The sequence below is a fragment of the Berghia stephanieae genome, chromosome 6 (assembly GCF_034508935.2).
Source record: "Berghia stephanieae isolate SIO BIC M18660-M18661 chromosome 6, UCSD_Bste_1.3, whole genome shotgun sequence".
In the NCBI taxonomy this organism is placed as follows: Eukaryota; Metazoa; Mollusca; class Gastropoda; order Nudibranchia; family Aeolidiidae; genus Berghia; species Berghia stephanieae.
Genome location: NC_088365.1, coordinates 64,226,379 through 64,241,486, shown reverse-complemented (window position 1 = coordinate 64,241,486; position 15,108 = coordinate 64,226,379). Strand labels below are relative to the sequence as shown.

General features: G+C 33.3%; 2 protein-coding genes across 2 annotated transcripts; one reads left to right on the top strand and one right to left on the bottom strand.

Moving 5' to 3' along the window:
• Positions 1-1,397: 1,397 nt before the first annotated feature.
• LOC144975439 (histone-lysine N-methyltransferase SETMAR-like) lies at positions 1,398-3,418 on the bottom strand. The gene is made up of 2 exons (XM_078919505.1): positions 3,226-3,418; positions 1,398-2,353 (listed from the first exon to the last, which is right to left on the bottom strand). The coding sequence occupies exons 1-2, from the start codon at positions 3,295-3,297 to the stop codon at positions 1,517-1,519; spliced, it is 909 nt and encodes a 302-aa protein (XP_078775631.1). The 5' UTR covers positions 3,298-3,418; the 3' UTR covers positions 1,398-1,516.
• Positions 3,400-14,857, top strand: LOC144975440 (ankyrin repeat and SOCS box protein 9-like). The gene is made up of 6 exons (XM_078919506.1): positions 3,400-3,866; positions 8,431-8,613; positions 9,612-9,762; positions 10,808-10,906; positions 11,740-11,970; positions 13,148-14,857. Exons 1-6 carry the CDS (start codon positions 3,831-3,833, stop codon positions 13,273-13,275), a joined length of 828 nt encoding a protein of 275 aa, XP_078775632.1. The 5' UTR covers positions 3,400-3,830; the 3' UTR covers positions 13,276-14,857.
• Positions 14,858-15,108: the final 251 nt, after the last annotated feature.

Sequence of the window (15,108 nt, the reverse complement as noted above, 5' to 3'; positions counted from 1 at the left end):
CAGCAACAACAACAACAACAATAATGATGATGATGATAATGATAATAATAATAATAATAATAATAATAATAATAATAATAATAATAATAATAATAATAATAATAATAATAATAATAACAGCAACAACAACAACAACAATAATGATAATAATAATAATAATAATAATAATAATAATAATAATAATAATAATAATAATAATAATAATAATAATAATAATAATAATAATAATAATAATAATAATAATAATAACAGCAACAACAACAACAACAATAATGATGATGATGATAATGATAATAATAATAATAATAATAATAATAATAATAATAATAATAATAATAATAATAATAATAATAATAATAATAATAATAATAATAATAATAACAGCAACAACAACAACAATAATGATAATAATAATAATAATAATAATAATAATAATAATAATAATAATAATAATAATAATAATAATAATAATAATAATAATAATAATAATGATAATAATAATAATAATAATAATAATAATAATAATAATAATAATAATAATAATAATAATAATAATAATAATAATAATAATAATAATAACAATAAACATCATCATCATCATCTCTCAGAAAAAGATACTATACATTTGACTGCCTCCCTCCCAGCTAAGGATCCCTATCATGACCGGGAAATAAACCAGAACAAAGATAGAGAGCAATAAGGAAAGGGAAAACAGATATGCGGGATAGAAGACCCAACAAGTGACCTTCTTCCCGCCGTGGGAGGTCAGAGGATCACACCCAGTATGAGTCTAGTACGGATATAATCTCACTCAGGTGGCTCATGGCAAGTCAGATCACTAAGAACCAGAATAAAAGTCAAAGGTGCACAAAATTCTAGGACAAGGGAAGCAACAATTAAATATTTTATACAAAGTAACATTTGGAAGGAGTAATGTCCCCTGATAAGTTTGGTTTAAAAACCACGGAAACCAAAGCGTTCTCATGGACTCCGATCGCCTCAATGAAAACCATGCCGTTCTCTAAATTCTATTAGTTCACTTTGATGAAAACACATGGAGATCATTAAATTTTGTATTCAACATGTAATGACTAATTTCCTATCTGGTAACTATTGTCATTGTTTACACGTGCTGTTTCTCAATAATAATAATAATAATAATAATAATAATAATAATAATAATAATAATAATAATAATAATAATAATAATAATAATAATAATAATAATAATAATAATAATGATTATGGAATTCCTCATCTTAATATTAATTAACGAGCTTTTGCTATTATTGTTTATAAAGTAGAAATCTTTTTTTTTTTTTCAATGAGAAAAAAACAACAACACAAAACCACAACAATCAAAGAAACAAAATAGAAAGAAAAAAAAAAGAAAATTATGGATTTTTAATAATGATACGTAGGGTTTTTGATTATGTTGGAATTGATGATGATGATGATGATGATGATGATGATGATGATGATGATGATGATGATGATGATGAAAACACAATTTTCATCAATCAAAAAGATGCTCATCAAGAGGCAAATAGCCATGGCATTTATCACTAGAACAGAAACATTTTGTCCTCTTTAATTCAGAGCTATTTCTACACACTTCACTGTCCTCGCTACAAGAATTAGAATTCATTTTGCCTTGTGATTTGGAATCTTCAACAACAGATATTTCCAGCAAGGCAGAACCGCTATAGTCAAATGTCAACTCATCGCCAGGGCAGATATCCCTGCTTGAGAACAGAGCCAGTCTGGGTACAGGATGATTGACACGCACAGGAATCATGATCAAGTTGGGGTCACATGAATGGTTGATGAAACGGCCGACATTTCCAACATGACACGGATCGATATAAGCACTGTGTTTTGAGTTTGAGGAAGAAGAACTCTCGTGAACAGCTATTAAATAATTCATGCACCCTTCTTTTTCATTGCGACTCAAACGCAATCTTGCCTCGTGTTCATCAAGAACTTCACCTGCATATTCGCACACAAATTTCAAGCGGGAGATTCCAGAAACAGACCTTAGTCCATAGCCTTTTTTCTCGGTCTGGAAAACCCTGAGCTTCTCACTTATTCCTTTCTGAACCACTCTCAATCCACATTGCCCATTCTTACAGGCACAATTGTCACCGCACTCAAATATTGATCTTCTTTTGATGTTTTCGTCAATGCACCAAGTATCTAATAATTTTCCGTTGACGTCATATGCCGGGCCGAATAGTTGAATACATGGACAGCTCAGTTCATCACAATTATCTGAACAGGAACAACCTGCAAATTCTTCCATGAATCGAGTCACCACTTCGGAACTTGGTCCTGGTATGTTTGTTTTCACATACTGAAAAAAAAATAATTTAAACAAAGAACATGAGATAACCTATGTATGGCGATATGTCATCCAATGTCTCTAACTTGGGTGATTTACAAGCTAAAGAAGGAAGAGGAGGAGAAGGAGAAGAAGAAGGAGGAGGAGAATAATAATAATAATAATAATAATAATAATAATAATAATAATAATAATAATAATAATAATAATAATAATAATAATAATAATAATAATAATAATAAAAATAATAATAATAGGAAGAAGAGAAGAAGAAGAAGAAGAAGAAGAAGAAGAAGAAGAAGAGAAGAAGAAGAAGAGAAGAAGAAGAAGAAGAAGAAGAAGAAGAAGAAGAAGAAGAAGAAGAAGAAGAAGAAGAAAGAAGGAAGAAAAGAAGAAGAAGAAGAAGAAGAAGAAGAAGAAGAAGAAAGAAGAAGAAGAAGAAGAAGAAGAGAAGAGGAAGAAGAAGAAGAAGAAGAAGAAGAAGAAGAAGAAGAAGAAGAAGAAGAAGAAGAAGAAGAAGAAGAAGAAGAAGAAGAAGAAGAAGAAGAAGAAGAGGAAGAGGAAGAGGAGGAAAATTTTGGTGTTGGGTAAGACATTGTCACATAATAATGATTTACCTTGATTTCTCTAAATTTTTATTTTAGTTCTAATAACATATGAATGGAGTTCATCTCACTCCAGTTATATTTCGGTAGACAAAGATAAACTTTACTTTCTTATTATTTTATTATCATTCCTTTCATAGCCGTCTCTTTGAATTCTCTTTGAAACCAGCCCCATCAATCTAGAAATGATTTTAAAGTCCCAATTACCAGGATTTCTTTTAAAAAAATGATGTTAAGTTTTACGTTCTGAAAAATAAAATTTTAAATGACTCGACTCACTTGGAAACAAGCTGCAGCTGCTGGTCCGTGTATTGGAAACGTCTCTTTCCCTTGTGTCACATCTACTTCCATGGTATTTAAAAAATGATATTAATAAACAATCATTAAAAACAAATTACGCCCTACCGCTTCTGGACAGAGGTAAGTTCAATCACTATCATTTCCATTGATGTCAATCTTGCAAGGGAAAATATGACTTATCACACCCACTTAAATAGAAAATGAAAGTAGACTCCGTTTATTGTCTAGATTCGTGGTTGTATGGTTGTGATTGAACCAAAGGCGACGTTGGAATTATATTCTAGTTGAGATCAGTGGTGGTGACTATAACAGATGACGATATGCGTGATAATTAAATAATTCTTCATTAATGGACACTTGAAAAATCCATTTGAGTCATACTTCTGTAATAAAATGTATAACAACTCTATGGAATTTTTTGGGGGTATTATTATTATGCCAAGAACAGCTTCTTTATAAAACTGTAAAGAACTACAATGCATTACCAATTAATTTTACAATTATTGTAAACAATAACAAACTTTCTCCAAAAATAAAAATGCATTTGGACGCCTAGACTGAAATAATTTTGTGTGCAGGGTATTATGGATAATGAATACAACAACATAGAGCGTGGATTGGTAAATAGAGCCTTCCGTTATTAGTTTGCAATATTATTAGGCTATTTAGACACCACAAAATATGTAGCTCTGATCCACACACACTCTCTCATCATTATGACTATTACTAGATATTAACATTCATTATGATTTAGATATCATATTTTATGCTATCAAAAAAAATCTCATGTATCTATCCCCTCCCCTCATTAAAACAAATGTCAAAATTGTAGTTTTAGGAGTAATTTCTATAACAGAGACTGCAAATATTAGTTGTTTGTAATTGTACTTCTCTGCTAGAAATAATGATAATAAATAAAAATAACAGACTGAAATATAAAAAATAAAATGCAAAAAAAACAAACAAAAAAACAAAACAAAAAAAAACACCAAAAAAACAAACAACGCTGATCATTATCCCCAATCACTTTTTAGTACTATTAACTCTTTAGATTTAAATCATTTCAATCCAATTCCACAGTGTCCGAGTTACCCTTTGCTGATTTGTGTAATAGTTCTTTAGTGATAGCCAGATAATAATGGGGGAGATTATACAGTAGAATTACTTTAAACCGAAATTTTGGGGACCTTCTAAACCATTTCGGTTTAAAGACATTTTGGTTTAAAGTAAGTTCCCGTGTTGCAATGTTTTTCAAGGGTAGAAACTATTTAAGGAATTTGCTCATTTAATCGTATCATGGGTTTCCCGTTAAACGGAGTTGTTGAATAAATGCCATCTTCGTAACCATTAATTTAAAAAAATATTTTTTTTTTGTGTTTTAAAAATATTTTTGGGGTTTTCGTTTTCAATTCAAAATTGTTGAAAGAGTACAGTTCGGGATGCCGTGTAATTTACATATCTCCGTCTTGATCAACTTTTTTTTTCATCGACTTCACATAGTATTTTGATTTTAAACTCAAACGTGTAAGCACAGTGCTTTCTTTTAGACAACTTTTAGTAAAATGCAAAGCTAAAATAAGATCGAAAGTTCTTGTGCGATAATTGATAATGAATGATGCGCAGCTACTCAGAGGTGAAGTGAAATGGAAATGAAAAGACGTGTCGTCAATGCTAAGCTGTCTACTACACATCCCTCTTTTGTTGAAAAGCCATTTCATTAGGTTCAAAGGCCTAATTACATAGAACCTCCCCCCTCCCCCCCCCCCCCCTCACACACACATTTAAACAACGAAGTGGAAATGAAATGGCATTTCAATGGTAAGTTGTCTACCCCCCCCCCCCCCTCGCTTGCGTTATTCTACACCCCAATTCCCCCTCTCTCCTCATTTTTCGCCTGTCAGTCACCCGCTGTCTTCCTTTTCCAGTCTGTGTGATTGTGGTGTTGGCCAAGCCCAAGTGCAGTGATTGAAGTGTTTGCCTCCCCCCCCCCCACCCACCCCACCCATCACCCTCACCTTATACTTACGCTCTGTTTAATATCGCCGGGCATTATTACGTGTGGCCTCCTTCCCGAATTTTTGAAGAAAAATATAGAGAGAAAAAAGGAAGGTGCTCTCCTCAAGTTGTTTCGGTTTATAGAAAGTCCTGCTTAGAAGTATTTCGGTTCATCGTAAGAATTAGTACAAAGATAATGAAGAAACTCGTACAATTTATTAAATTCTTTGCGGTTTAAGGTATTTTTCGGTTTAGCTTCTTTCGGTTTAAAGTAATTTTACTGTAATTTGAAAAAAATTCAGTCTCGTCTTTAACTTCAAAATTACCGTCTTTTTATTGCTACAGAAATCTTGTTTTTTCCCAAGAGAGCAATGACATTCATGCAACTAGTGTTTCGTTAAAAGCCCAAGTCGCATAGTTTATCACTGCTGTATTGTTGAAAACGAGATCTTATGTCGGTTTAGAGTTAATAAATCAAACTACAAAGGCTTGTTTAAATTTATGGTAATACTTGATGGTAGTTATGAAAATAGTGATGATAATGATGATGATAATTATGATAATAATGAGAATAATAATAATAATAATAATAATAATAATAATAATAATAATAATAATAATTATATAATTATATTATTATTATTATTATTATTATTATTATTATTATTATTATTATTATTATTATTATTATTATTATTATTATTATTATTATTATTATTATTGTCACTATTATTGTTATTATTAATATTATTATTATTATTATTATTATTATTATTATTATTATTATTATTATTATTATTATTATTATTATTATTATTATTATTACATTAATGTTGATGATGATAATGATATTCTATTATAGTAATTTGGCAACCAAACAAAGATATTTTACAGGGTATGGAAAAATTGTAACAAATTTTGAATTGTTACAGATACTTTAAAAGGGCATGTTTTACACTTCATTGCATTTTAGATTTTGTACTTTTTTTTCCAACAAAGCACAGAAAGGGTTTGTTCTTATTCATGGCAAGAGAAGTAAAATAACTAACCAGAACATAAATGTATAATGCACTGGACAGTAGTGCGGGGCGGTCCTTGGCAAGCTTAAGGACCATGGTCCTACGGTCCCTGGGAAATGAAAACCGCAAGGACCGGTCCTAGGACCGGTCCTTTTCGACATTGAACATTCCTGAGAGACTGTCGGAAGTTCAAACCGTTTTGACCTTTGAGACCGTGGGATCGTTCATTCTCGAACCATTAAAGACCGCTACACAATGAAAACCGTGGTCTACAGGAGTAAAACACACGGAGTAGTCACACTCATTTCAAATTGTAACCTAATTAGAGAAGAGGGGTGATGCCTTCTTTATTTGCTCACCGTACTTCATTGTTACTTCGATAATTTAATAAAATTTGAAATTTATCCCCATTAACAGAGATAATGGCATCGCCCAAGGCGTTGATCGAGTTGTTCGTGGCGTTGATACACACACGCAACTCCTACCCCCCCCCCCTCCCCACACACACACACACATGAGAGGGCAGCGAGCGTTGAAGAGTAAGAGAGAGATGTGAAGTTATAATAAGAGGGGGTGGATGCGGTAATAAGTTAATAAGTAATAAGTGGTATCCATGGTGACTTTTCGCCAGATCTAACAAACCCAGCTACCCATTCACTGCTGAGTAGACAGGGACTCAGAAAAAACTCGACTGCACCCGGGATCGATCTCTGGCCCTTTGCGTACAAAGAGAGTGCTCTATCAACTGAGCTATCGGGGTCCCCAAGTATTCTATTGGACTTTTTTAAAATACAGACGTTATAACTGGGTTTTTTGGAAGGAAGAAACTAATGAAACTCATATTATTTGATTAGTTAAAACACCAAACGAAATTTTAATATTATTGTATTATTTTAAATGACAACAATGCAATAGAAAGGAGTGGTGACAAGAGATGGACAAAAGAAAACAAAAAATCGGACTTGCTACTTGCTAGGTTCGACACACAAACACACACACACACACACAAACACAAACATCTTTAGTAGTCACATGCATTTCAAACAATAACCCATTAGAGAAGAGGGGTCATGCCTTCATCATAGATCATTGTCATTGCGATCATTATGGTGTAGTAAATTTTGAAATTTACCCCGTATAATGGAATCGTCCAAGGCGTGTGCCTCCTGTTCCCCCCATCTCACACACGAAAGGGCGGTTTGCGGAATGGAGGGAGGTGGTCGTCTGCCTCTATGGTCGTCTGTGTCATTTAGTGTATGGCAAAGGGGGGTGGGTGTGATTAATTAAGTGGGATGGGTGGTGATTGGTGGAAGATAGGCAACCGAGCCAACGAATCGCTGGGGAGGTAGTATGGCGCGAGACCGTTGAAAGGTGATAAGAAGTGAGGACCGCCGCCGGTCTTCCACTATCGGACCGATCCTCGGTTCACAGCTAAAAGACCGTGGGACCGGTCTAAGGACCGGTCCTCAGCGCGGCACTACTGGACAGTGTGTCATGAAAGTCTAAAGTAATGGATACCAGATTACTGACATTGAAATAATGGTACTAATTGGTAAAAAATGGCATTTATAAACATTTTAAAAAATACATGATACTTTTTTTGTTTGTTTGTTGCTTTAGGTCTCTTCCAACACAATTGAGGTTATATGAGAGACCGCGGAAACAAAAAAACAAGCAATCTAACAAAAATAGTACAAATGTAAATCAAAATCATAACCTAAAGATATCATAAGCTAAATTATAAATAACCAAGAACAAACAGGCAGAAGATTTACAGAAAAAAAATATCCCCTGTCAAAAATACAATCACAAACCAAAGAAGCAGGATAGGCTAGTAAAGAGAAGAAGAAACGACATCACTATCGGATCGTACACCCATGCGAACATTATAGGTATATGATTCAAGGGTGATACATGATACTCATTGCGCTTCACAAAACGTTACAGGTACAGCACCCCCCCCCCCCCCCCCCCCAACACACACATTCAAAAATGCATCTAAAAATAATATATACATAATATTAACATAATTAAAATAACAATAGAATACATCATTATAATTATGCACAGAACTACACTCACGCATACAAACCCATCATAACACATAATTCACCACCATCCATTTGGCATGAATGAAAAGGTTTGTGAAATAAAATTATTTTGTTTTCAGGTCCGAGAATATCAACTACATCATGTCTCTCACATTGGTGACATTCAAGCGCTGGAAGCCCTGTTGAAGTCTGGTTTGTTCAATGTAAATGAAGGCAACTATGACTTGAATCGACCTCTTCATGAAGCCTGCCTATCAGGCCATTACGAATGTGCATTGCTTTTGTGCAGCTATGGAGCTGATGTAAGATTTAGATGTTATTTCATTATTTTTTGGGGGGTTAAATCAAAAATTGCAGTCCTGGCCTGATAGCTCTGTTGGTAGAGTACTCGCTTCACATGCAAAGGGAAAGTGATTGATCCCAGATGCAGTCAAGATTTTTTCTGACTGCCTGTCCACCCAGCAATGATTGGGCAGCTGGATTAGATAGATCTGGTGAAAAGTACTCTGCGATAGACTAGTGTCTAATCCAAAGGATAGCAAGTAATTGCTATTTTCCATTTCATGCTTTAGAAACCAGGATAAACTCCGGCTCCTATGGGCCTAATGGCTCTGGAGGACTAAAGCAAAAATTGCTTTCCTGATAGCTCTGTTGGAAGAGCAATTGCTTCACATGCATAGGGAACAAGATTCTGAGTGATGCCAAGAACTCCTTCCCAATGTGCACTCCTAAGGTCGCACAGCGCAGTGGAACTGGGGACTTGTTCAAAATTTCAAACGCATAAGTTAAAGAATCTTATAATGTAAGATTCTTTATGCAATGAGCCGAATGGTATCCTCCATATTGAACTGAATGAACAGATGTTTATAAAAACTTCTTTAAATAAAGTCTGGTCATTCGAACAACACTAATGTATTTGAGACTGTTCACAAAAATACTCCAACACTATGTTATTTGGAAAAACTAAGGAAAAAAATCGCTTTCATCATTTTCTATGAATTAAATATTGAAAAATAAACTCAAAACTGACATTCTGCCATCAATATTTATGATAGTAGCTATAGATTTTTAAAGTGTCTGTCCACAATTTTTTAACCTATTTCTGCTATTCTATCAGAGCTGGATCACCATCTTTTGGTTTATTTTATAATATTCATCTGATAGAAACCGATGAAATTGAGTTGTTTTTTTTGTCAGTTTTTCAAATGACTTATTATTGAAGTATTTTCATGGCGATTGTCATGAAAAAAGACCTTTTAGCACAGCCTCATTTCAATTTTCTATTATTTATTTTTTTTAGGTTAACCTAAGAAACATAGATGGAGCCACAGCCTTATGCGATGCTTGTTCCAAAGGATGTTTGGAATGCATTGATCTGCTGCTTCAGAAGGGTGCTGCTGTCAACCTTCCGTTTCTGTTGATTACACCCCTCCACGAGACTATCTTAGGAAGTATGTATGTGTTTTAACGTTACCTACACATCTTTGGAAGTATGTATGTGTTTTAACATTACTTATACATCTTAGGAAGCATGTATGTGTTTTAACATTACCTACACTTCTTAGGAAGTATGTATGTGTTTTAACGTTACCCATACATCTTAGGAAGCATGTATGTGTTTTAACGTTTCCTACACATCTTAGGAAGTATGTATGCGTTATAACTACACTGAAAATTATCTTAGAAAGTAAAAAAAAAAAACAATAATAATAATTTTTTTAACTCCCCTTATTTACCACCAGAGAGAAATATGTCTTTTACATACCATTCCAAATTGAGAATGCATAGCGACAAACTGTCCTGATAAAATCCAATTTGGCTTATCTTGAGGGGAAAAAAACCCAACAAAATGTGACTTAATATTGGAAATAACTGCATGTCCCATGATTATGATTTTTTGACGCAGCATATTAAAACAAGGAACAGACAAATATCTAGACAGTATTTAAGATAAGCTTTAATGTTTAGCAATCTCAATCTTGATTATATTTTATAACATTCCAAACACACTGACATTTTGGATCATGGCGGTATGGTATGTTAGGGTGCCCCATTTCATCTCTTTGAAAAATTTGCGACTATAAGAATGGAATTAACCCATGCGTCAACTGCAGTGGAGGGAGAGGGGGAGGGGAGTCAAACTTTATACCATCTGGATATGAAGCAAAGACCATACCTCTGTGCCACATGGCCCTATGTATGTGTTTTAGAATAACTTCATTGTGTGTGTATCAACCAGTTCAATGCCGCACTCTGGAAAGACACATATTAAAAAATTTGGTAGGAAAACTCGTCCTTCAAATATAGCTTGATTTAAATTACCCTGTGATGTCCCGGGTTTGAGAGCTTTTGCCAAGATGAGTAGTTTCCTGGGCAAATTTTAAAATATTTTTAAAAAATAAATAACGTTATAGTTAGAATCATTAAATCATATGAATTATATGTATAAATTAGTATAGATATTTTTCATTGTTTTTAAAATGTGAAATTTGACAGATAACTGGCACTGCATACCAACATTACTACAGCACGGTGCTTTGTTAGAGGCTAGTGATCTAGACTATGGAACACCACTACAAACTGCTGTTAGTAAAGGTAATAATAATATAAATTAGATGAAGAAGTATAGCATTTGATTTGCATCCAAAGATCTTGGTTTCTGTTTCTGTGATTATAATTCCAACTTGATCACATCTCAATTGTCAATAAATCGGGTGCTGGATCTAATTGACCCATTGCCACAAAATAGTTTTATGTTGCTGTAAAACCAGAAGCCAATATCATTCAACTGATAAGGAATATGAAATTTTTGTTTTTCTCAGATTGAAAATTATGTTCATACCGACTTTATAAAATAAAATAATATTTATATATATATATATATATATATATATATATATATATATATATATATATATATATATATATATATATATATATATATATATATATATATATATATATATATATATATATTATTATTATCTCACCTTTTTTAAAAATTTCTTGTCGACGAATGTGTTTCTGCCATCATCGGCTTTTTCGAGTTGGAAAAAATTGTTGTATATATTTTTTATGCATTGTTATTGTTATATTCGTTGTTTAGAATATATAATGTAAATATTCGAGTGTATTCCTCCTCGTCGGATCCTGTGCTTGTGTCTGGATAAGACTTTTACTTTTAGGTGATCTCAAACTAAGTACACTGATAGTGTGCTCTTGGAATCTACATCTGTTCCCTCTTTGAACCATTCCCCTTTGTCTTACTTTTTCATGTGCTTTAATTGTAAATCTAGAATGCTTTTGACTATCCCATTTTCTTTTTTTTTGCTGGTGCTGAAATGACCTAAATGTGACTGTCGCAAACGCTGCAAAACCCTTTAAATAAAAAACAAAATACAAACAATTATTTCTCGTTTTAATTTCAGGCTTCATAGAATGTGCCACCATTTTGTTGAAAGCAGGGGCTCAAGTCAATGTATGCAAGAATCACCAAACACCGTTACATACAGCTGCCAGATCTGGTGACTATGACATGCTAAATCTATTGCTAGAACACGGGGCAGATGTCTACCGTAGGGACGGAAGAGGCAGAAGAGCGATCCAGCTGGTCTCCATAGATAAAACAGACATTATAGACTTGTTGAAATATTATGAAGGTGATCACTTTATTTATTTTTAAAAATTTATTTGTTCTAGTTTAGATAATTTTTAAAGAAATCCTTTGAAATCGAGCTTTTATATAGCGCAATATCCACTTAACGAGCGCAAAGTGCTTTACAAGGGGTCCCTGGTTAACAGCAACATTTAACATGTAGGACGGGACATGGCACCTGTAAGGCGATATTACAATTTTTTGGACAAAGACAACGCTGTTAACGGCCAGGTACTCATTTTACACCTGAGTACAGTGAGAGAATGCGAGTAAAGAGTCTTTTCCAAGGACTCAACTATGCGCCGAGCAGAGGCTCGAACCCAGGACCTTCCGATCCGAAAGCGAGTGTCATACCACTAGACCACATAGCCGCACAACACTTGCTTCATAAGTAAAGGGACCAGTATTGATTCTGGGTATAGTCAAGTAGGTTTCTGACCCCCTTGTCCACCAAGAGTGACTAGGTAGCTGGGTCTGCAAGATCTCGTGGAAAGTATTTTGTGAATTGCTATTGTCTTTTTAATGTCATAGAAACTTGGATAGACTACAGCATATGAGAAAGAGCTGACTGAGACCGATCCTGGGTGCAGTTGACATTTTTTTTTTCTTATCCCTTTGTCCACCCAGCAATTATTGGGTAGCTGGTTATGTTAGATCTGGTGGAAAGTACTTTGCGATAGAATAGTGTCCTATCCAAAGAATAGAAAGCAATTGTTATTGTCCATTTCATGCTTTAGAAACTGGGATGAACTTTGACTCTAATGGCTCTAAAGGACTACTTATTTTTTCACAAGCATTGAAGTGATTAGTTCTCATCAAATTCAAGCTAATAGACTTCAAATCATCAACGTTACACACCTGTAAAAATGTGTTGATTACAACCACTGGGCAATTGGCTGGCCTGCATAAAAATGACTCTTTTCATAAGGAACCGCTTCTAAATCCAGAATTTTTATGATTTTATACCAAGAATGTTAAAATTAAATATTGAAAATTAAGTCACAGGTTTTGTTTTAAACTTTGTTTTTGTGTTGTCAGAAAAGAGGCTTGAGTTGTTCAAAGGTCGATTGTAATTGTAAGATATTTTGTCTCTTTTGAAAAAGTTTTTTTAAAAGTTTATTTTAAATTTTCATTATTTAAATAATTGAATTTTTTTTACAATGTCATGTTTTCTTTTCCAGATACTCCACAAACATTACGTCATATTTGCCGGTTGAAAATCAGGAAGTATGTAGGAGCTACCAGATTGAAATCTTTATCTCGTTTACAACTGCCTGATATTATGGTTCGTTATTTAAAATTCAGTTGAAGGTTGATGCATATATATGTATTTCACATATCTACACCTGCAGATGAATGTTGCTGTTTGAATTTGAAAGACTTTGATATTTTACCAAAAGATGAAATATGTGAATTATTTAAAATCGCAAAGCATTTTTGTACAGTAGAATCCGCATAAAGTCAAAGTTTTAAAAGTCAACTTCTGCTTAAAGTTAACCCCTCTTGTTGGTCCCAAAGTTTCTGTTCTTTATCTAAATGTGTTACATTGATAATGTATAAAGTCAACTTTGCTTAAAGTAAATGTAAAGTCAACCAATCTTTCCGGTCTGGTGGTGTTGGCTTTATAAAGATCCCACTGTATTTTTTCACATTTGTCGACTTTTACACTGACTTTTATTTTTTGATATTGCCATCATTGTGTATCAGAACTTGTTTTGAATAGATTTCTGCAATTACAGGCTTCACTTCCTGCATTTAATTAAATTTGTATTTTTTAAATTTTTTTTAAAAATTATATTATGAAATTACTATGAATGTTAAACAAAAAACTTATTTATGCCTGGACATGAATCTTATAAAAGTTTCCCATATAAAAAGTGTAGGGGTGTGGATGCCTTTTTGTTTGTTTTTTTTGAAACTGTAAAATTAGATTTTAATTGGCAGTTTATTTAAAACCATGCAATATTAATTATTTTTATAATCATGACCATGGAAGAATTCATTTGTCGTTTGATTGGTTAACTTTCCGGGGTTTTATTAGACCCCAATTAACTCACTCAACCCTAACACCGACCATATCCGTAGTTTACCCGGGGTTACTTTTACCCCATGCCTATTTATTGCATTTTTATGAGACAAATTATGGGCGTAGTATCAAAGCTAATGTTTTTAGTTTTTCCAAGTTAATGGTAGTTGAATAAAAATCTATGCTCATTTTTAATACATTTTAGTTTAAAGTTTAAAATGTAGCAAAAATCTTTAGGATTGAGTGAGTTAAGACTCATTGTGAAAAAAAAACACACAAAAAACTCTTCAGTTACAGAGGAGTCCACTTAAGATGAACTTGGGACCAGAAATAAGAAAAAGTTTATCTCAGGCAAGGGTTGTTTAATCCATTTTCAAGGGAAACGACCTTTCAATTGCAAATAAATGATGGGTAAAATTCCAGTTACCTCCCTTGTTCATTAAGTGCGTGACTCTTTATCAAATATGTATGTATAGTATAGTCTTGCCATAATTAGGTAACCAACATGTTTAATAATTTAATTTGTGTTAGGGGTGGGGGGGGGCGGAGAAGGCAGGAGATTGGTGCATATATGTGGGGTAAGAAGGCCACTTTGGTAGAGAACAATATATTTTAACCAGACCAAGACTGATTATGTTGATCTAGTTGGCTTATGTATGGTGAGGGGAAAATGGGTCTAGTTGAAAAGTTTATTTTTTTAGCAGGATTTTTATCTAAAGCGAGTTTAATTGATCTGGACTCCACAGTGCGTAAAGATATGACATTTATTTATGGATTTTACGGAATCTGAGGTTGCAAACATCATGACGTTTGGGACTTTATGGAGATTTTTCTTCAACTTCAGTTTTCTTATTACAGTTTTTTTTTTTAAAAATATATTGAGGTAAAATTTTAGCTCCAAAGACAGCTGTGTGCATGTTTTGGGTTTTCAACTTTATCAACTGAAAGGAAGTTCAGTAAGACACAAAACAATGAAGGTGATGGTTATACATGGCCCATCGACTCAAATAGTACATTATGTTTGAATGACTAAAATACTGAAAACCGAATTAATAGCCAAAAATATCAGACTTGGGTTGAGTTTTTATGTTTTATTGAGGAAAATGATTATAGTAT